This window comes from Macrobrachium rosenbergii, chromosome 3 (genome assembly GCF_040412425.1).
Source record: "Macrobrachium rosenbergii isolate ZJJX-2024 chromosome 3, ASM4041242v1, whole genome shotgun sequence".
In the NCBI taxonomy this organism is placed as follows: domain Eukaryota; kingdom Metazoa; phylum Arthropoda; class Malacostraca; order Decapoda; family Palaemonidae; genus Macrobrachium; species Macrobrachium rosenbergii.
This window is the reverse complement of record NC_089743.1, coordinates 92,131,441-92,155,750: the sequence shown is the minus strand read 5'-3', so window position 1 is coordinate 92,155,750 and position 24,310 is coordinate 92,131,441. Positions and strand designations below refer to the sequence as shown.

The following is a 24,310-nucleotide window of genomic DNA, read 5'->3' as shown; positions in this document are numbered from 1 at the left end:
ACAAAATTCAAGAATTCCTAGTAAAGAATGGGGTAAGCACTTAACATAGACTCTTCACCTTATGTAAGAATACGCACGGAAAGGAATACTGTACAGGAAAGGAGCAAGACTACAATGGTACTTCATTACAATTCATATTAGTTCCACAATAACTCAGGAAGGAGCAAAGTGGTTAAAAACATTTTGCAAGCATGTAGACCTGGACTTGGGACTGGATTAAAAGCCCTTATTTACGAAACTTCATTATTATTATTATTATTTTATTATTTAACAGTTGACCAGCCAACCAAGTTAACATTACCTGCTGTCCTGAGGAGTTTGTTCTTAGTAAATTTATTAGATGTCACTCAATTTAAAAAAAATTTGAATACTGGATATTCTTCCTTAGTTGTAAACTGGACATACAAAATAAAATATTTTTTACTGGAAGTGCTGCTCTGTAAACTGCATTCTGGAATTGGTTATGGGGTTTTCAGCTATAAGCATTTACCTACAAAAGTGATATACGAAGCAGAGCATTCCTTCCTAAAGCTCATTAAATACAAATAATTTTTACAGTGTAACTGCCACACAAAAATCATTAACTTTATACGGAATATTTCTAAATGGAAATAAATTTCAATTACTACAAAAAACTCTGCATGTTCTCTTCCACATCTCTTCCTTATACAAACTGGTTTGCTTTTTCTAAAGAATACCAAATTACTACACAAAAACCCATTAATTCATATGGTGTCCCAACAACACCCATTAATTCATATGGTGTCCCTACAACATACAATCTCAATACTGATGGAAAGTAACTCTGAAGAAATTCACTAAACTATAAGAAATGCCAATCTAATGAAATTGCAAAACGCAGCGACAACCGGGTAAAATCCCTACAAAAATCTGTACCTTATCCAAGGAGTTTGCCTCAAGAACTAGAAAAACTGCAATTTCTTACCATCTAATAACTTTCCATGGTACACAGCCATTCCAGCTACTCGGCCAATAAACTTGAAGTAGCGCAAATGCTCTTCATTGCACATACCAGAGTATGGATTAATCTGAAGGGTGTAATTGTCCCTGGAATAAAATAAATTTTTGGAGTTGCAGACATAAAAATCATAACTGTACACACTGTGCTCAAATTCTACAATTAATTATACAGGCAGTCCCCGGTTATTGGTGATCTGGTTTTATGGCGTTTGTCTAGCAACGAAAATTGGCAATTTTCGGCACCAAAAATTGGCAATTTTCGGCACCGAAAATTGCCTTTTTCTGCCTATTGGCATTGATAATTGGATACTGGCGCCGATACATACATAGCAGAGCGCTGATCTCTGGTTATTGGCGCTGATAAGTGCCGAAAATTGCCGATTTTCGGTTATCGGCGATTTTCGCTTGTCGTCACGCCATTCGAACAGAACCCCACTGATAAACGGGGATTGCCTGTACTACAAAGCTTACTAACATAATTTCTAAAAATCTTACAGTATTACCAATCTGGCCTTTCTGTTAAAAATACAACACACAATGCAGTGTTGAAAGTTAAAAAAACCATATAATTAGGTTTTACAGGAAAAAAGAAAAAATATGTCCCTGAGCCCTAGATATTCAAGAAGTCATTCAAACATACAATTTCACCCTACAAGTTATACAGTGGACTGCCCTTTTATCGCAGTTCAGCATTCAGGGCTTCAGTTAGTTGTGGATTTTACTGTGGAACATAAATCCAAATAAATCGCAGGAAATTCACTAATTCGTAGATTTTTTCATAGAGCAATATTTGCTAATTACTGTATTTTCATGTTATTTTTGGGACTAAATACATTTTCTATGATAAAAAATTATTTACTAATTTTCAAATACAGCTGTATTAATATTAATGTAAACATAGCAAAATATCAATAGTATTTTTCTTGGTAAAAACCCTCAAATTCACGAAACAGCTGTTTCCTGATTCGTTTTACTAATGTAAACATACCTAAGTTCTCTCTCTCTCCATAAAAGTGTATGTCCTTTAATGAAACATAAATTACTGTATCATAAACATAAAAATACAAAACTAAAACTCCAAGAAGTTCACGACGCATACGAACGAGTGCATGCACACGTACATGTTACGATGATTTACTAATTTTCAAATATTGATGTTAATGTAAAAATAGCAAAATATTAATAAAATCTATCACTTACAGAATCCATTCACCGTATGTAGTCGTGTAATGTGCGATCTGGTGTATCGCGAGACCCCAAATTTTCACCCATAAAAAATTATTTCATCATTTATCTTGTGTATCATGCGAGTTTCTTTTTTGAGAGACCAACTTACAATAGACTAACTTCTTTTCCTCCATCTCTTTATCTATCCCATCTTGAGTTAAAAAAGTAAAAAAGAATGATTAAAGTATCGTTAGTAATGTTATATTTGTTTCCTAAACGTGTACGCCATAAACAATCAAGTGAGAAACAGCTATTTTGCTATGAACACCGATTCGGATAACAACAGCTGTTTTGCTTGCATTTCAACCATCGTACGATAGTAAACAATTGCCATAGCTATGTTACAAATGAAGTCAAGTAGAATAGGACTGATATATTTTTACATTAACCTTATTTGCTAAGGAGAGAAGATCGACAAGGAAATATACTGCTAAATTTAAGCTGCAAGTTGTAGCTGAAGCTGAAAAAGCAATGTTCAAGTTGCTAATGACTATAAATTATTGTGCATAAAAATAAATACGTTTTCACGCCAACAAAAGATAAATATGTAAAGCTCACATTGTGATGAAATCAAGTGAAAATAGCAAATGAAATCTGATTTTTTTTACGTGAAAACATGCCCCACACAGCATCTATTAACAAAAAAACAACATATTTAGTTCACAACAAAACTTACTCAAGTAACGTTTCAACTTAAAGCTCTTCATATAACGAAAAATAACCTTTCCCCATATAAACAGAGTATCTAGAGATTCATTTACGGTAACCAGAAGCAAGAAAATTGCTCTGAACTGAGTTAAATACGATGAAATAAACTTATCTCGTAACTGCTGCTAATAACAATAAATTATTTTGCATAGGCAACATGATGAAACCCTTAAACTTCGATATGCCAAACTCGACTGTAAATAAAACTGGAGATACGTATGTTAATCAAAACTACTGGGCACGAAAGAACACAATTTACTGCCGCTTTAACATGTGTGGCAGATGGGACGAAACTTTCCTCCATGGCTATCTTTAAACGGAAATTGAACTGATGCCTAAACAAAAACTCCCAAATGGTATCGTTGTCCACGTTCATGACAAAAACCTAAACAATGCAAATGGCTCATGATCGCTAAGTATTTTATAATACGACAGTAATATGAGAATACATACAATGTTATTGGATACAGTGAAGTAAAGCATAACTTTTTAAAAGATCCGTTATAAAATGCATGTTCGTTATGTTTGTATTTTATAATAAGATACTAATCTGCGAATATTACATATGCTCATTTTACATCTCGTGTATGATGACACCCCCTTAAAATTATCTTCAAGATTAGGTCTTCAAAAGTCGCGTGATACACGAGTATATACGGTATGCTGTATTATTATACTGATCTGTTATCATCATAATATGCATAAAAAATTGATTACCATGACATTTGTAATGTTTATGTTCTCAGAATCAGGTGATGGAGCCTACCACTGAAAAAATCAGGAAAATAATTTTCTATCTGCTAAAAGAAACGAATGCATTAATGGAATTATTATTTTTAATTTTATGCATAAAAGAACAACGGGTATACCCTGGTAAACTAACATACTTTATGTTAAAAGTAAAATCCACCAAAATCACAGAACAACTGCTCCCCAATTCGTTTTACCGATGTAAACATACCTCAGTTCTCTCTCTCTCTCTCTCTCTCTCTCTCTCAGCACTGTACATATCCTTTAATGAAATATGAATTACTGCATCATAAACATACAAATACAACACTAAAACTCCAAGAAGTTCATGACACACGAGTGAGTGCGTACATATGTATGTACGTTACAATTTTTTTTTTCCTTTCTTTGATTTACTATACTGTTTTTATTACAAGTTTAGTAGATTCTAAGTACCATTAACACACACAACATTACCCAAGAGAATATTTTATCACTGTTGATTGCATTTATAATTTACAGCACTTAACTCTACTTGTGAATTCCCAATGTTTCCCCTATCTTGTGAAAAAAGTAAACGGGATGGTCTGAATACTGTACGAGAGACAATGGCTGTGCCTGAATATAGGGGGAACCTGATTAGTTTTCACACGTAGCTGTAAGCCATATACTTTTAAAGGTAATGTTGTAAGATGACTTTGAAATATTAAAGTGCTTTAGGGCAATATTTTAAGGTATATATTTGGTGTAGGATGATATTTTAAGATATATTTGGTGTTTGAACAATTAAAATAGCCAGTTATATGCACTTTAGTTTAAGGTATATTTGGTGTTTGAACTATTAAAATAGGCATTTATAAGTGTTTTAGAGGGAGGGGTACCAACTTATCGTGGATTTCAGCCTATCATGACTAAACAAGAAACTTACGTAGCTGAATACTCGAACAGGCCGTAATAAGGGTTGAACATCTCTTTTGATAGAAGGAAGAAGAACTCTCTGGCAACACCACCATAATCTAACCCAACCTGGAAGAAAATATGTATAAACGCTCCACAAAAATATGAGGGAATACAATGGAGAAAACTCCAAACATATGGCTCTCATGTATACTGCAGAACCAAGATCTTGAGTAAAGTCAATCCATATTTTTACCCATTAAATCGTATACACTTCCATAATTATACAAAATGCTTCCATAATTATACAAAATAAACTAATTCTCTAAGTTCCACAAATGGTTCCCAAGTGTTTATAGTTTCAAGAGTAAAACTGCAACTAAATGGCATTGATGTTCAAGGCTTAAACAACAAAATAATATTAACATCATTCTGATATCTAGGGAGACCTAATAAAATATAAATAAATAACACAAGCTAATTAATAACATATCAATAATTGGATTATTCTATTCAAAAATCAATTTGAAGCAAAATGTAAGTGTATACAAGTAAAATGGTTACTAAAATCAAAGAGAAAAAACTTACTTCACCATCAAATTCTATCCACAACTTGGTTCTCAGAAGATCAACGCGATTCACTTGGCTGATGATACCAAATGCATCTTCCAGAATGTTACTTCTTTTCACCTTGATATCAAATTTGTTAGGAACATTTGTCTGCAAAAAGCAAAATTACAATAATGAGTGAAACAGAAATATTGTCCAAAATATTTCGTGTCCAAAAATTTTAAATGCATAAAAGAGCTGAATGATGTGAGTTAAGGCCTTTCCAAACAATCACCTTGGGATATTCATGCCCCACAAGGTGGTCTTAGGGCCAAGTTGGCACATATTTGAAGTTTATTTGATAGCTTTGCTTATTCTTATGTTTGCCAATTAGTCACATTTTATAATCTATATGATTAGTCTGACATTCTTGCTCTTTTTTCCTCTTTCCTTTCCAGTTATGTCTGAATTAGCCTGCACTACTCTTCTGTTGAATATCATCACACAATTTGGTGTCTATACAATACTATTACGACTTTCAAGAGATTCTCTTCTACTCTTGTTCTTAATCAGGTATCTATAATTAGCATTTATAAAATAAATTAAATTGCAAGAAATCTAACTTACAGGTTTGGGGATCTTTGACTTGAAGAACTCGTATTTTTGCTTATAATCCCTGGAATAAGGAATAGCTTTGCCTGCAATCGCTGGGTTGAGCAAACGTGGATCCTCCCAAGTTGTTGTGCGGTTCTCTGTTACAAAGTTGAGAGACATTTATTAATTATCAAACATTACTCTAATATACAATGCATTATCAAATTTAAAAAATAGTTTTTCCATCATAAATGTGATGAGCAATCTTATGAAACTTTTCTTATTTGATCCTTAAATTTAGCATCCAGATCCTAGGTTAGGTGGTCCCAAACCAGAAATATCTAAACTACAAACACTACAAAAGTATAAGTTAACTTGGGAACAATCAGACTTGGGTTTTAACTGTACATCATCGCACATACTGAATACAGTACTTGAATACTTTGGCATCAAAATAGTTCTATGTTGTCATTTTAATTCAAACATTTCTACTAAGTGCTTTTGTCTCGCAGAAATTGAGAACAAATTTATGAGGCTACAAGAGACCTGACTTCTGTAATAACCAACTTTATTTCATTTTAGCCAAATTATCATTGCATATAACTTCCCAACTTGAAAAGGTCAATCAAAAGGCCACATATCACTGTCTCTGTCACCTATCCCTCCAAAACAATCTATAACAAATGTTAAAATCACGTTCATCACTTACTATGATCAATGAAGAATATTCTTCCATCAGAATGTACTCGTTGCTCCCATCCTTCAGGCAACGGTCCAAGTTCATCTTCATGTCTCCAATTATTGGCATGGCGCTGATTGGGCGGGGAGCTGGGCATACCAGAACGGGGATCTATCCATGTTGTCTGCTTGTTAATATGATCTGGGAAAAAATTGAAACGCATGATAATATGTTGCTGAAGACTACATCTTTATGACTATTAAATATGTCTCCTCATGTTATGATCTACAAAGAAAAATTCAAATAAAAGTAGAATTTTCTACTTATTCCATTTAAATTCTTAAACAAGTACTGTACATTGATGAATGTGCTTATTGAATCAAGAGCACTAAAGCCAATGGAACAATGGGAACCTTACGTTTAACAGAAAGTGCATACTATTAGACTTTTTATTTATTGTGGATGGTACTTGGACAGATTTCCCAAATGCAGTACAACTATACTGTACATCACTACATTTATAAGAACTTCAATCATTTCTATTGCAATATACAGCTTATAACTAACATCAACTGTAACTAAACTACACTGATTTAGAGCTGAGGCTCTCCTACTAAAGCCTTTTGAATTTTTGTATTTAATATTTCTACAAAGTGTCATGTACATCTTTTAGAATTTGCAAAAGAGTAACTAAACATTTGGTGTAATTTTTATGCAAGTGAAGTAAATAAAAATGAAGCTGTGATTTGTATTCATCCATTCATCCCTTTAATAATGATAATGTAACAACTATGTTATAACAAAATCAAGACATAACTTTTTTAACTGCTGTACATACCAATGAAGAACACTCTGCCATTAGGCGCCACTTGACTGGTCCAGCCTCGAGGTAGTGTTTCATCTGTACTGGTTGGCGTTGTTGTCTGTGGCTGAGAAAAATGGAACTATTTAACGAAGAGTAATTATAATAACTAAAGTAATTTTATTCCCTATACACAAAACTGATAAAACTGATCGAGTAAAATTTTCAACATTTGCTCCAGACAGTTAATAAAAAGTGTAACCTATTTGTAGTAAGTACTAAAAGGAATCATTTGGAGAAATCCTGACCACGAAGCCATTTCATATAATGGGTTTTTGGTAGCCGCTGTGAGTCCCCAAACGAGTTACACTCTCAGTCAAGATCACCAGCCCTCGTGAGTCTTCTGACCTTATCTCTCCCCACCCCCAACCCCAGTGGTGGATGATGATGATGATGATCATGATGGGATTGATGGCTGGCAGACACAAACCAGTAGAAAAAAGAAAAGAGCCTCTCGTTTGCCCGCTGAACCAAACCCCAACAAGTGTGAATCACCTCACACAAAACCTGAGAAGAGATGTCACTTTGTGATTCACAATTTGCGCTCATCGGTGAAGTTAGATGCTATAGTAGAGAGAGTCAAGCTTCTCGCAGGCTCTGACCCTCTTAGCTTCCGTGATCTCGCATGCAAAATTAAACAAAGTGGCTTACAGGATTACCTGCCTATTTCATCACCAACCCTGCATCCACCTAAATGAACGACTCACTCATTTCTCAATTTCGTGAGTAACCATGGATACATTAGAAATAATGTCATGGAATATTTTTGGCCTCAGCGGAACATTCCTTCCCAAAACATGTTCTGTGAAAACTTCAAAGGCATCATTGCATTGCAAGAAATGCTCCTTTGGTCACATGACCTTGTCATCTGCAACTAAGTGCATTAAGACTTCAGAGCTTTCTCAACCTCATCAATGCAAGTTACAGATCACATCATAGCCGGTCGCCCAAAAGAGGGCCTTCTCTTTCCTGTGGCACAACTCTTTAGACAATATAGTGAATGTGATGACCTATAGGAGTGATAGATTGCTGGGTCTTCAAGTGACGGTATGGGACTCAAGATCCTAATAAATAATGTTTATATGCCCTGGGAAAATAACAATAATTTTGATCAATACTGCACGATCCTAGGTAAGTTATACAACATTATTCACGATTCTATTCATGATCATATTTGTATAACTGGGGACCTTAATTCTCATCCCACAAAATTTTATAATGGACTTACTCACTTCTGTCAAATTCATACTCTCCAAATTAGTGATGTAATGCTCCTCCCCCACTCTTCCTATACCTATGTCAAGTAGAACAGACACAATTACAACCTCCTGGCTGGAACACTGCATCACGTCGATCGCCTTCATGAATCAATTGTATCCTGCAATGTTTGCTACGATCTTGCAACAGGCTTCGATCACATCCCCTTACAGGTGTCATTTATTACCCCATCCCTCCCTACTGTGAAATCCATTAACTGGCTGCCTACCTGCTGCTGTGAACTAAGATTTTGAAAACCAATAGAAAACCAGATCCTTTAGGATGACTATGGAAAATAGGTTGCGGTCAATAGTTCAACTGGCAGACACCTTTCTTTGCACTAACCCAAAATGTAGAAACGACCACCAAAAGAGAGAACTTTAAAGAATTCTATTCAAATATAATGGCCGCTATGCTTGCCTCTAGTAGGGATACCTTTAAATTTTGTCAAGGCAACTCTTGTAATATACCTGGCTGGAATGACTTAGTCAAAGATCTGAAGTGCATACTCATGAGAAATGTTTTTACTGTGAAGACAAAATGGTAGCCCAAGAGAAGAACACCGCATTGCTAATGAGACAGTCTTCCCATTAATATTTTAAGAAATTAAAACTTTTCTATGAGTCTTAAAACTAAGTACTTAGCTTGACTCGTGTAAAGTTGGAGAATAAAGTGCACAGTCGAACGCGATTCCAGAGCACATTCTGGGGACAAGTGAACTCTTGAACAGATCAGTGTAACGGAGATGGTGTCGACTTGCCACATCTGTGTGAGTATGATGTAGAGACTAGGTAATCGTTGTAGGACAGGAGATAGAGCACCCCTGTCCTGAGTCCTTTATATTCTATCACTGTGCCAACAAACACTACTCTGGCTGAGACCAACTATAAGAGAATTCTTTGTAGTTGGCTGGTCTGTCTTATGGAACCCTGGGGGGGACTATGAGAGTGTAACTTCTTTAAGGTCGAACAGCAGCTACGCTATAAAAAAAATATGGTTATCACAACCTTCTCCATTCAATTGAAGGAAAAACCACTAACTTATGTATCAGTCAGTTGAACCAAGTCCAGAAAAACCCACCAGGCCTCTCATTCACTTCCGCAACTGGCACAGGGTCAAATTACTCTAACCTAGCAAACCAACTTGCTCTACCTTTCAGATAAAGATGTCCTTACACACAAAAAAAAAAATTGCACCACTTGAAAACAATGCCATACAATAAACCCCCCATATTCGCGTTCTCATGATTCACAGACTCATGCATTCGCAGGTTTCTCTGTGGAACATATCTAGCCATTATTCACGGAACATTTGCCCATTCGCGGTATTTTTCACTCAGAAATATTCACTAATTACTATATTTTCACACAATTTTCATGAATAAATGCACTTTTTGTGATAAAACTATTAAAATACTCAGATATAAACATTTTTACAGGGTTTTTCTTGGTTTAAGCTATCAAAATGGGCAGTTCTAAGTGTTTTAAGGGGGGTTTTAAGTTTTCGCGGATTTTAGCTATTCACGGGGGGTGTGGTATGCATCTCCCGCGAATACAGCGGGTTCACTGTAGTATATTTGTTGAATTCAAGAAATGTACAGCAAAACTTACCTATGAAGGACACAGTGTGCCTAACCTCATATTATATGCTATTGCAGAGCTTCAGAGTAAAACACAAGCTCACTACACTTCTCACTGGTAAAGGCCATCTTGCTGCATAATTTACAATTAATGAACTGATAAAAAGTACTGTGCTAATATCAAATTAAAATCTCTACTTCGACTTTCTTCTTTTCCTTCTCTAACTCAAGAACTCTCCTAGGTGTTTTCTTGTTATATTCCACTAACATTACACTTCAGTGCAATAAAACTAAAGATGTCAAAAGAAATGTCTACAGCTTGCAAATGATCTGGCAACATATAATGAACCTGACAAAACTCCAACTGTACATCTAATGCATAATTTCTTGTGCAAAGATTAAGTGATTAGGAAACAATGAAGTGAACAAACGAAGAGCAACAAGGAAAAACTACTGCAGTATAACAACAGTGCTTGGTCAACAGACAGTTATGAATATAACCTCCAGGAAAGGATGACACTTCTGTGTAATAACAGAGAAGAATTAACTGAATTAGTCCATCCTATGAGCCACCATTGAAATCAGCTGTTCAGGTCCTAGATATTTACTTATAGAGGTTGCTTTAAACATTCCCCACTTTTCTTGGCAAGAGCAGTCCATTAACAATTTCCACTTCCTACTTTGCAACTTCTATAAATCAAAGACAGTAATCCTGAAACAATTAAACAGCACCATCCACAACCCTTATCCATTTGAATTGCTACACAAAGACCCTATGTACAGACTGAATGGCCATTTGTCCCAGTCCCACACTCAGTGCCCAATTCATGTGCAACATTCTATTATCACCTAGAACAAATGTCAAACCAGGGCAGGCACTGAGAGATTCCCCACAAATGCAGATCAAAACAAAATTTGTTTGATGATTTGATGATTCAAGAAATCAGAAAGATAAAACATGGACAGAACATTAAAACATAACAACACTGTTTGACTAATTAAATGTCACATTAAGCATTTGATTACAAGTTTTATTTTTTCATTACCGTATACAGCAAAGCCTACTTCACATTTCTGACAAAATTTTTCATTTAATAAATTATTTATATATGAAAAATACTTCCAAGGAATGAACATAACCTAACACATATAGCCCATGTCACAATAATAAACAAATAACCCCAAATCATTAGCTCCTTTTGTAGGGAGTAAGCACTAATTTACCTGGGAGTACACTTACACAAGATGGTTAAAGACAAGAGAAAAATATAACAGATACTCTACAAATACTAGGTAAAAATGTCAAGAGGGCTAATTCCTGAATGGCAAGGAACAGACTAAAGAACTACCTTGGTAAACAAAGTTAGCAGAAATTGCAAAATGATAAGGCAAGACCAAACTGAAGTATTGCCAACGGCAAAGTCAACTACAAAATGTGGAGTAAAAATACCCAAACAAGAAAAATAATAAAAACTTAAGCAATTGAATGCAACTTGAAAGGAGTATCAAGGAAATGCAGATTATTACATGAAATGATGACTGATAACAGACAAAAGAAAGTTACAAGACTGTCTCATAAACAATGTATAAGGGAGAGAAGGGGAGGAGAAAGTCTAAAAATGGTCACTGAAGCAAGATTAACATTAAAGGAGACAAAAATAGAGTGGCGTCTGGTGAAAAAAAAGTGGCTGGGCATAAGCCAAATAAGTGAAGAGTATTCAAGGTTAAAAATGGAAGAAAACGCAATATAGATAAGGTCAGGTGACTTACAAATGCTTTGACAAATCAGACTTCATGGACTGTAAATACAGAAACTGGGAAAAAATCACTGATAATACATAGAAAATTGACAAAAAGGCAAAGCAGATATTAACAGTTCGGCACAAAAGTCAAGAAAGTGAGGATAACTGTTAGTTCTTGAAACTCCTTAAAAAATTTATCAGCTCCAAATCGTAAAAATAAGGAAAAAATTTTTAAAAAGGCAAAAACGAGAAGAGAAAATCAAAATAAAAGCAGAACAAGTATACTAAGTAAGTTCGTGCCTCTTGGGGAATGGTATTCAAAAGGGAAGACACAATGAGTTAGGTATAAAAAATTGAGAATACCTACGAGTAAGGTGTATGTTCCACGAAATAAATATGACAATTTAAGGAATAAAAAGCACAGCACTGGAAGTAAGGCAAAAAGTATGAGAAATACTTGCAGTCCTGAAAATCTACAAATACATGACAACACTGAAGCACGGAGTGACATTTAGGAAGAAGATATGAGCAAATTAGAGGATATGCACTAAAAATTCCTAAGCATGTAATATGGCCAGTGCCCTGCAGAACAAACAAAAGAAATCCAGTTATGAAACATTAAAAACTCAAAAAAAAGAGATCAATCTATCCATCAGAGAACCAAGTTTGTGACTATCTTGGAAATAGCTGGGTTAAGAGTTTAGAATAAATATAACACAAATATAGTGTGAAAACAAAAGAAATGTATAAGGAGAAACAAGCAAAGACATAAAAAAGGACATACAGAGTATTTATTACAATAACAAAAATTGATAGAGAAAATAAGATATGCAGAAGGAACCGACCCTAACCATATATTGACGGTCTCACTGGTACATTTCTGAAAGCCATCCACTCAAAATTTTATTTCCTCTCTCTTTTTGGATCACTAGCATGGCTTCAAAATGACAAAAACTACTGAGAACTTTCATTCTTAATTTATTAATGACACATAGTCATGTTTACAGAACTGGACAGAATCTTATTGCATAGTTAATGATTGTGGAATGTAATATTGTAGTCTGCTTATGACTTAAAACATCTCTCTACATAACCTTTTAAAATTCTTTACTGAAATGTTACATACCTATTCTTGACAGCTCAACTTCCATGTAACTTTACAATTCCAAGAGATACTCCCCGAAAGTTCTGTTCTCTGTAACTCATAATCACGTCACTGGAAATACTGGAATGTGATTCTGTCTGCACCAATTCCTACTCATGCCTTGTTTATGATTTGATACTGCTTCGCTCTCCTTTCTCCCCCACCTCTGCATTCCCTATGGTTCAGATTAAATCTCAAACTTCTTTCTTTCTCTTTTCTTCTAGCCACTGTTAATCTTCAGCTTAAAGTATTTATATCTGAATGCCGATCCCTCAGTGTGTTCAGTGCCTCAATGAAAAAATTTTACTTTTCCCTAAATCCAGTTCCCCTTGAATGTCCTCATCATCATCCCCTTCACAAACAATTACATAAATTTTATCCCTCTTCTACTAACATTTTATAAGTTTCCATTACAGGCATTATTTGTGTTTTATGTATGTTTCACCACAGATACTCTAAGTTTTACATTAGTTTTGTCAGTCCCTGTGTGAAATAATCCACACATCAACAAGTGAGGTACCAATACTTCTCTTCTAAATAAGATTGAATCAAATGAAACAAGTCTTCTTCTTAAGCCTTTCATAATCTCTTCTCGATCCAGTTTCTCTCCACCAAGGTCACTGTCTCCCCCCCTTACAAGCAATATTTTGGCTTCTGTTCAGGCGAGGTGAAGGAGACAGTCCCTTCTATTCTGGTAAAATGAATACTTATAATCATAGTAAGATGAACTTACCATGGAGAGAAACAGAGCTTGAATGGAAAGAGAAAATAGGAAAAGTAGAAGAAGGCCACAGGTAAGATTGACTGCCTTTGCTTCATTTTCTGTCAATAATATTAAAAGATACCTCCCAAATATGAAAGCAAAACAGTATCCCAGACTAAGGATCAATGGCCCAATATCAAAGCATTACAGGGATTAAAAAGGGCCTAACATCACAAATAGTTTATGTTTATGGACACAGATGTGGTAAACTGAACAATGTGACCTATTTAAGAATGACAGTGTAATCTGAACACAACATGTGAGTGGCTCAATTTCATTTCTGTTAATTAAGATGACTAACTGGATGGAAGAACGGTCAGACAAAAAGTAAAAATGGTAGGTACCCAAAATGTAAATTTCTCTTGCTTTCATTTAAATACAAAATGACAACCAACTTACTATTTAAATAACTTTTAAGTGCAGTGTTTTGATCTAGACAATTTATTACACCTCTTAGCCCAACATGAGATTTCAAGATAATCTAATTTCATTCACAATTTATAATAGAGATGTCTATACTTCCTTGTACAACCCTTTTGATAATGATGTCCTTCTACCCCTCAACAAGAGTTTACTAAAAAGACCTTTAGTGAATGTCATTCAGACCTTTACATCACTGGCACGCATTTACGAGACTCAAGACACCTCAGAAACTTAAACTGTTTTCCTGGTTAAATTACCAAAATAATACAGTATTCCCCCAATCATGGGTGTATATCTGTGCATGGGATACCTAGTGAATAAAAGTAGAGTGAAGAAGAAATAAAAAGAGGATAAAGAGAATAGGTAGAGAAAACATTCATGAGATGATGGAAAATTTGGATTAGTTTGTGACCGCGTGATATAATTAAACCCCTGCAATTAACCATCTGGTATTAAGGTTATAGATGTTTTTGGATTTTGAGAAATTTTAGTATGTCATTTTGTTTGGTCTTAAAAAGGTCATCCCGGATTATCCTGGATTAACTTTCCGTTTATTATAACTGACCAACTGGTATTTCTTGTTCTTTTTATTTATTTTGTAACCTTCTTCATATTTGTGTCTCATTTGTAATAAGCAAAGAAATAAACTGGAATACTGAACTTGAATAAATAGACTGCTATGTGATTTTTTCAGGGAAAAAAAATATATATATATATATATATATATATACAAAAATATCTATTAGACAATAAGAAAATAAAGGCAGACAATGGTCTGACATGGCAACAGGTTGTGCTTATGAATACACTGTAGAGTGCTAATCTATTTATATAAAACTCAAAAATTTTATAAGTTATCAAAACAGTGAAAACAATATTAGAGTTAGTTTTTTAAATCTTCATTATTTTTATGCTGCCAAAGAAGAAATGCCTCAGCATTAAGCATCCCATCAAGGACAACTAACTTCATGGAGCAGAATAAAATATAGCACACAGCCTACATATGCACAGAAATGTATTCGGTACATTTTGTTACTCATCAAATGCATGTACACTTGACAACCTATCATAGGACCACTTAAAAGGCACTAAAAATTCATCGCCTGTGACTTACAAAAGCCCAGGATTTCTAAAGTGGTTTTAAACGCTCCATGAAATTAGCAAAAACAGCAAATCACTCAATCGCGTGGCGCAGTTGGTTGCTCTTGTTCATGCAGTTGTGACTGTACCCATTACCTTCTCACATCTTTTACTTAAATTATTATTTTGTTGATTTAATGTAATTTGCAGGTTTCAGTTCAATTCCAGGTCCATAAATACTATCCATTTCCTTGCCCCTCAGAATAAGAACTCGTCTACATGCTTAAAATTCTTGTATTCCACAACATGTCTGGTTAAGTTACACAAATGATAGCGGTCACTCAAGTACCATTCAAGTGACCTGCAGTAGTAAAGCAGGAAGAGAGAGTAGAAAAATATAAGATGCTTAAATGCGCAGTATTTCAAAAGGCGCTGGGGACAAACCTGACACCAACATGCAATGTGCCCTATTGTCTGTACTGCACTCAGTGCTAGTGGACTCTGTCTGCTGACTGACTGGTGAACAGTGTCCTTAATAAGGATTCATGATGGCTGAAATGGAATACCTGAAGAAGTGTCAAGTGCAAACAGTGCATCTGTAAACCTGCTTGTTGTATTTATCAACAACAATGAACACTAAAGAATTTTCCTATTAACACAAAGAATAAAATAAAATTATATTCCCTGGAAAGAGCTTTCTTAAATCAAAAAACCACCCATGAAGCAATTAAGGAGATTTAAAGATGGCAGTCAGTCAGTTACAGCATAAGCAATTGTTGTACTTAGACTAAACTTAAGCTTGAAAAACACAAATTGGAATCATGAGATGTGAAAGAACACTGAATTCTCTACAACCGACACAAAAAAAGTGCTCTTATATCTTGCGTGTACTTTACAGACTCAGTCTTTTATTAAGCTAAAGATAAAGTCCTCAGTCTTTTATTAAGCTGAAGGTAAAGTCCTCACAACAATTACTAATATAACCCCACCACACTCAATATCAAGAGGGGTTGTTATTTGAGGTAACTCTTAAGGATATACATGAAATACACACACTAACAAATCACAAGACCCAATCAATTTCTTGTTACAGTATTCACAACAGTAAATATAAGAAGAATGACCCCACTGGCTGGCTGAGACTGCATGACCTGTCCGTGCACGCACAACGCTAATGACTGAATGTCTGCTATTTATAGCGGAATGAAACATCCAGGGCCCTTTCAAATCCAAGGAATGGGCTGACTGTGATGAAAAGGTCTGCTGTGAAACAATAGTACGATATAAATAGTCAATTTATGAAGAAAAAATTTGAAATAAAAAGCTAAAAAAATATACAATAACAAATACAACGGAAAGCTGCCGTCAGTACGGAAGGACGAAACGGTCGAAATTATACTAATAAAAAAGTTAAAACTAAGGGGAAATATCACTAAACCGCTCCAAATAACAGACCAAGTGTCAGGAAGGGATTAGCTGAGGAAGGAAACTGGCGTGAGGTACTACTTCGAAGCAACAAAACTGCAATGGGGTTGCCCAAATTTCAAACAGGTGTCAGCAAAATGGTATTACATTTTGTAATTTAATATTCTACTGTATAAGGTTTTTAGATGCACCACATATTTCTGTTAGTGCTTCTCCAAGGGTTAATAATGTTGCGCATTCACTACAAGCGAGAACTCGAACTAATTTTGATTCCGAACTGGTGTCCACTATTCAATTCTGATAATGTTGGCCTTAAATGAATTTCAGAAATTTATAATTATAATACTATCCTTTCATAATTTCTGACTAATAATCACCACCATACTTTCAGAAGTTACTCGAAATGTGAAACCAAAAATTTCAAGATACCAAAACACAAAGAAAAGATGACAAAATCTGAATGAGCAAATATGTCGAAGGTGCTCTGCTATGATGGAGCATTATTCTATAAAGTCTTCTATATAACAATAATCATTATGAATTGGACTATGACACTGGCATAGCAGAGGCCAATAAAGAAAGCATGTGGAGAGGATAAAAGTCCCTTGGGATGATGAAAGCGAAAAATCATCAGGACCAACATGAATATCAAGCAATCACTTGAAAGCATGACAACCATTTACTTGTGAGCTAACCAAAACACATGGGAATTTAATTACTATATCACCCTACTTGTTACTACAGTCCTATTTAACAATTCTGCCTATATCTGTTTCCTACCTATATCAGCTGAGATTCACTCCCTTTTTTCCTCTTACATAAATTCTGAGGACAGTATCCATTCCTAGTAGACCTACGTACAATAATCTCTGTCATACAATGACACCTTAAACAGTCCTTTTCCATTGTGAAACCTCTAATTTCACCATCCATCCACTTCTTGTTTTTAATCACTCCTGCCACTTCACTGCTCCCCATACAACCCCTCAATCTGCAATTCTTTCTAAAGTTTTATGACAATCTAACACAGTTATTTTTTTCCGTGTATTTCCAACAACTATGGCTCTACATGACAATTTTTTTCCCTCCATCCCTAATAACTATATCTCTTCTCTATCTCTGTCTATCAACAGCTCCTGCATTTAAGTCAGCATGCATAACTACCCTTTCTTGTTCCCAAACTCAGTTGGGCAACGTCAGATTCTCCGTGAAACTTTGTTTCACCCTCACTTCCATTCCTGGGGTATATAAACTACTGTCACAGCTTTTCCTAATGCCATCAATTTTAGTCACAAAATCCCTGGACTAATGCATTTTTTCTTTTTTTCCAGTGCCCACACTCTTGATGACAAAGGCCATTCCTCACAGCCACTCCAGACATAATGTTTCTGTGAACATTAAAGATTGTTTCACTCAGGAATCTCACAGAAAGCCCATCAAATCAAATCATGGCAGTTTTTTTTACTGAGTACGCTGTGATTATACCTGACGGTACTATAAGACATTTCACGTCATTACTCTGTATGGAAAAATCAATCCATATTGCTTGCTCTAATTTGTTTAGGCATACTAATTCCCAAGACAATGCCTGGTATCTATGCTAAATAGGTAGGTAGGTAGGTAGGTAGGTAGATATTAGACGGGTTAATTTCTTTTCATACTTCATTTCTCATAAAAGAGAACAGAGAGATTATCCAGTAACCTTGAAAAAAGTAGCCTTTTGTATTTGAGGTCGATGACGAGACAATATGGCCAAGTCTCCCCTGCATGTGTTGCATCCAGAAAGGCGACTCAGTACAGAATCCTTCCACTTCTTTCCTATACGCTGCACCACTGGTGAACTGGTAGGAGAAGTGGCTGGACTGGGTTCTGGACTCAACCAAAGCTCCTCTTCTTGATCAGGATGATATCGATTAGGATTTGACGGAGGAACACTCAAAAGGTTAGACACTCGAGACCTGTTCGGCTCTGCCAAAGTAACTCCTCCAGAGCGATGTCGGAGTGAGCGATTGGATGACTGGTTTGGGACATCAACCGGGAATGAAATCATGACCCACCCATCTGTACCGTTCCTTAAACTCCTAACTCGTTCTCTACTATTGTCCCCTTCTTCATTTCCATTGGAATCATCACTGTGATCATTATCAGAACCGGCCAAATTTCCAACTGGCCGTAGATTTCCATTGGAATTACTCTGATTAGGATTGGCAGCATTCGCTCTCCTCCGATGTGCGTGGCGATGTCTACGGCGAGCTTCACGCCTCTGATTTCGAGCTTCAGCTTCACGCTCAGCACGTATGCTACGAACTTCTGGGTCTGTAAACACAGCTTCTGTGAATACTGGTTTGGTAGGGTCAAAATTAACCACCACCACTTCTAAATCCTGCATTTCTGTGATTTACTGGCAAGATAACTCAAAATATTTCCATAACTTATAAAGTTCCTCAAGCTTGAGACAGTATTGCTTGTAGCAATAACAGTATATAAAGAGGAAAATAGTATTCCTAATGAAAGAAATCTGTTTCCTCAAGAAATGAGTATTCTTCTACTCAAAAACAACCTTCACTGATCACACTGAAATACAATTTTCTGTACAGCACTGGAAAGCAGAGAAGTGTTTCCTTTCAAACCGCTGACTGAGAGGCTTCAGCTGCGTTCTCTCACTTCCAAGCTGTCACAAGCAACACTGCTGTCAGCACCCGGACGTCATCCGAGGATTGCTAAGCCACGCCTCACACTTTTAGTCAACACTGGCACTCACCTGGTCATACACATGCTTCTGTATTGACTTGTTTGTTTCTAACACCCTTTTCCTTTACTTGTTTGCTTCTAATACTTTTCCAATTCTTCCTATTTAAATGAAACTAATATTTTACCTTCATGGAAATTTCAAATGAAAGAGGGATACTGTATCTTTACACTTATGTTCGAACATACAGAAGCCATAAAAATGCAACAAAAGTCTATCAGATTCAAAATACCAGCCTAACACTTTCAACATGATTTTGATAATTTCCCTACTGGCTGTTTAATTAAAAATATGTACAGGTATATTTTCAGAGACTGGAAAACAACCCTTTTCTAATTTTTGCTTGGTATTTTATTGCTGTCTTTGCTCCTTACCACCCTTACAGCTGCCTACTGAAGCCCTACAAGTTGTGTTCTCTAAATATCATTTCCTTACCCTTACAAGAGTACTGAGGGGGAAAAGAGGTATAGAGAGAAAATTATATCGGTACTTGTTCAAACAATGTACTGGTAATTTAAAATTTTTAAATTTGACAGAATAACAAATAATGGCTTATATAATGTACAGATAAAATAAACTCCAGAATGACTGACAAATAATAATAAATGATCTTTTCAAGCAGTATGATACCGCAAAGTTCAACTGTCAATTGCCTTCACATTATTTGGGATAAAAATTGCAGTTCATTAATTCTGAGTGACCTAAATGTTAACCTGTTAATCATTCAGACAGTATGAAAAACTTAGTTATTATTATTATTCATAGTAAGAAACTTATTCCTTTTACTAAGGAGGACTCGCCACACATACTGTACCTGGTTAGTACTGAGAGCTCAGATTCTAGTTCAGTGGGCTAGGTTTTCTATTTGTCTAGTGACCCTTAAATGCCATATGGGCTTTTCTTCTACACTTCATTCTTCAACTTGTTCAGTGCTGCACTTTTGTAACATAAATGTACTCAGCTGTACAGTACATTTCAGAAGCCTGTGTTCTGCCACTAATTTAATTACTGCACAAATAAATGACAACAAAAGGAAATACCATTCGTAACATTACAATAAATTATCGACCACAAAAGGAAGTACCACTTGTAACATTCCTTTACAAATAACAATAATAGCCCCACAAGGAAGTTCCATTCACAAAAGTGCAGTACAAAAAAAGTCTAAAACATCAGGTTCCACGCACGAAAGTAGACGTGAATAAAAGCTATAAAAAGACGTCACCACATAATTTCACCCATGCACTGAAATACCAGGAAGCAAATATGCATTCTGCCTTCCTTCGCTTCTTTCATACCAAATGTAAACAGTTTCTACTGAAACTGTAAACACAGAAACATGAACTTACTGATTTATGCTTCCATGTGATACAAAGCTTGAAAGCTTCTTATCCCAGAAAGGGAAAGCTCCAAAATAATACATCTTCCAACTCATAAGAAGCCTGAGTGACTGGAGACCAGTCTATTTTAAGGACAAACTAAACACTGACAAGCACAGACTTAAAAATCAATAAACTGTACTTGGACCTTATATAGAATTACTTTCAACACAGGAAAAACAGTGAGAGAGAGAGAGAGAGAGAGAGAGAGAGAGAGAGAGAGAGAGAGAGAGAGAGAGAGAGAGAGAGAGAGAGAGAGAGAGAGAGAGAGAGAGAGAGAGAGAGAGAGACCCACACCATTGCACAAGCATACTTAGTAAGCAACTTTAAAGAGCAACAATGCTTTGAAAGCCATTCTGAGTTCTTCCTTAGCAAGGATTCTATTTTTATCTGCTACGTAATGAACAGGTTCAAGTTAATAATGCAGACCTGTATGAAAATTAGAAAGCTTTCATCTTAAGAGTAATTATTCCTTATTCATGGAAGATCTAACTTTCCTGGGTTTGAACCACCAATCAGATACCAAGATTGCACAAGTAAATATCAATAAAAATTCCAAACCATCTTAAATATCCTTTATATTTAATTTTGTGCAATCTTACCATGAAGATGATAAAATATAAACAACTGTACATTATATAATGTACTGTACTTGCTAATTACAATGCTACACTGTATATGATACATTTGGTAAATTTTGCATAATCCTACCTTTAACACAACAAAGTGAAGCTTAGTGAGGCCTAATTGTGGTGTGGTGACTTGGGACATTTCAGCCCTAATCAGAATCACCAAATTCGATTGGCAACAGAGTACAGGCAGTCCCCAGTTATCAGTGGGGGTTCCATTCCGACAGCGTGGCAAAAAGCGAAGATCGCCAATAAAAAAAATCAGCGATTTTCGGCACTTATTGGCGCCAATAACCAAATATTGGCACCTCTGTTAGGTATATGTTGGTGCCAATACCAGTGCAAAGTTAACAGGACTGTCCTGGAAGAAACAGGGTTTTGCCCTTTATCAATTTTGATTACAGGGCAACTTAACCAGATAACTGAACTAAAACATTTAACTCCTACAGATCTGGCTCATTACCAGTTCTCTAACAGAATCAAATCTGATACATAACCTTCTAGTAAGGTACAAAATAATGTAAGTATCTCACATTATTAGCTTTCCCATTAACCTTCTATGTCTAAGGTGACGGTGTCAGATCCCACGAAAAAGTGTAAAAGCAGAAAAATTAGAATATCAGCCCCTTACAAAAAAATCCAAGCATTTACTTGTCAGTAACATAAAAAACTACATCATATTCTGTTTCTCACCATGAGGTCACAAATGACCTGGCCAAGATTCTTTGTTATTTAAGTAATGTGTACACTCTTTCTCTTGCAATTTCAACCTTTCCTCAAAAAGTTTCATGCATCTAGAAAGAGGAATTACCAATAATCAATGGACTAGAGCAATCGATCTAAAACCTTATTTCCCAATAATAGAAAGGGTAAACACCAACACCAGCATTAATAACAGCTGAACTACATCTGCAAGTAACTACATAATCTAAACATATTAAACAGTAACAGCAAACTTCATCTGACCCTCTTCCTATTTTCACAATTCTAGAGAAAGCAAAATTAAGAAATAACGTCCTTGGCTATCTGATGCTCAACTGATTTCTTACCCCTGTAGGAAACTAAGCATAGGACTAATTAGACATTTTAACCCCTTGAGGATTCAACCTCATTCCCTTTTTTGCATTTATGAGAGGAAGCTGCAGGCAGTCCCAGGCTATCGGTGGGGTTCCATTCTGAGGGTGTGATGATAACCGAAAATCGCCACTAACTGAAAATCACCGATTTTTGGGGCTTATTGCGCCGAAAAGTGCCGATGTTTGGTTATCAGTGCCTCTGTTAGATATGTATCGGCGTCACTACCCAATTATCGGCGCCGATAAGCAGAAACCGGCAATTTTCAGTGCCGAAAATTGCTGATTTTCGTCGCTAGACAAGCCCCGTAAAACCGGATCGCCGTTAACTGGGGACTGCCCATATTTCTTTATGAAGCACGGTGCTTAGAGAATGACACTTCAATGATTACCTGCACTGCCCACCCTACCTTTAGGTTCCAAAGGACACTATTATTTATGGTTCTTTACCAACACACGAATAACCGAAATAATACCTCTAAATTAATCTTAAGAACTATCCTGAAGCCCCAAAACACCAGCATACAACCGAAGACTGCATCTGAGCTATTCAAAATTTCTTAGAAAAATGCTACGGTCAATACAATTTTTCAGTACTCTGAGCTATTTCAGTAACGTGAGTCGTTAAGAGTGAAGATATGCGGTTTCTTTTAACCACGTACACTACAACTTCTCAAGAAAAGCATTCGTGTCTCTTCAACTGAATATTGCAAGCTGATTTAACAAATCAAGTACTGCAATCACTACATATTCGATCATGCACTACAAGCAAATACACCACTGAATGCACACGAGAAAAAAATTCTCCAAAAATAAAACAATACACACACTAAATCACATAGCACGTGCCACTCCTCAAGACCACTGGCATTTCCTAGGCAGCATTTCTAAGGCTTCAGCATATTAAGCTCCCAGGAACAAAAGCGTCACACATGAATACACATTAGGGGAAGCTTCAAAAGTTTTTCCAATGAACATTGAATGGTAAATTATCAGATAACAGATCAAATCTTTGATACAAATAGTAAAAACCATTACTTGTAGCTGACCTTTATGTTACAGTTAACAATTACCGGCAAGTTTTGAGGCATTATATAAAATTATCTTACAGGTGACATATCAAAAACACACTATCATTCTGCCCAGTAATTAGTGGTTAATCTAATTTTCAGAGCCAAATTGGGCTTGCAATAACGCTTATGGCATGTTCCATGTGTCTGATACTACTGTACTGTGCCAGTTTAATTTTTGTAAAAGATTGCAGACCTTTCACATCAGGCATATGATTAGAGGAGGAATAAATGCTTTTTCTTAAATTCAGAAACTGTGGTTAATAAGAGTCTCTCTCTCTCTCTCTCTCTCTCTCTCTCTCTCTCTCTCTCTCTCTCTCTCTCTCTCTCTCTCTCTCTCTCTCTCTCTCTCTCTCTCTCTCTCTCTCTCTCTCTCTCAAATAAAAACGATGGGCGGAGTTCAAAGAAAAAGATTACTTTTCCATAGTGGGAGTCAAATTACATAACCACAATTTTAAATTAAACAAGACAAATTTCACTATTCCAAGTCAAGATATATCTGCATTGCTATTCAACTTCATCAAACTGAAATAATGCATCCAAAGGAAGGTACGCCAATAGACTGACAACTGTGATATTTGTAAAAGCTCAAATTTAAGACATTATTTTCCATTATCTTGATTTGATAGATTTACATTCACCTTGTAAGTTATACAAAAATTATATGTTTCACTTTCAAATGACACCAGGATTTTACTCTATCTGCATCATAAAATCTCCTAACACAACAATGTAGAATTGAGATATGATGAATGCAGCTGCACTTATGGT

The 24,310-nt window shown here is 35.7% G+C and overlaps 1 protein-coding gene across 13 annotated transcripts in view; it reads right to left on the bottom strand.

Moving 5' to 3' along the window:
* Nedd4 (E3 ubiquitin-protein ligase Nedd4) overlaps positions 1-24,310 on the bottom strand; it is an 87,173-nt gene that overhangs the window by 12,076 nt on the left and 50,787 nt on the right. For 12 of the 13 annotated variants that reach the window (XM_067085682.1, XM_067085617.1, XM_067085644.1 and 9 more), the window contains 6 exons: positions 7,203-7,293; positions 6,395-6,565; positions 5,719-5,843; positions 5,131-5,262; positions 4,574-4,671; positions 947-1,068 (listed from right to left, as the gene is read on the bottom strand). In XM_067085682.1, the coding sequence (XP_066941783.1) occupies positions 947-1,068; positions 4,574-4,671; positions 5,131-5,262; positions 5,719-5,843; positions 6,395-6,565; positions 7,203-7,293 (739 nt within the window). Of the gene's footprint in view, positions 1-946; positions 1,069-4,573; positions 4,672-5,130; positions 5,263-5,718; positions 5,844-6,394; positions 6,566-7,202; positions 7,294-18,341; positions 19,081-24,310 lie in introns of those variants that run through there. The other variant, XM_067085715.1, reaches the window with a different exon arrangement.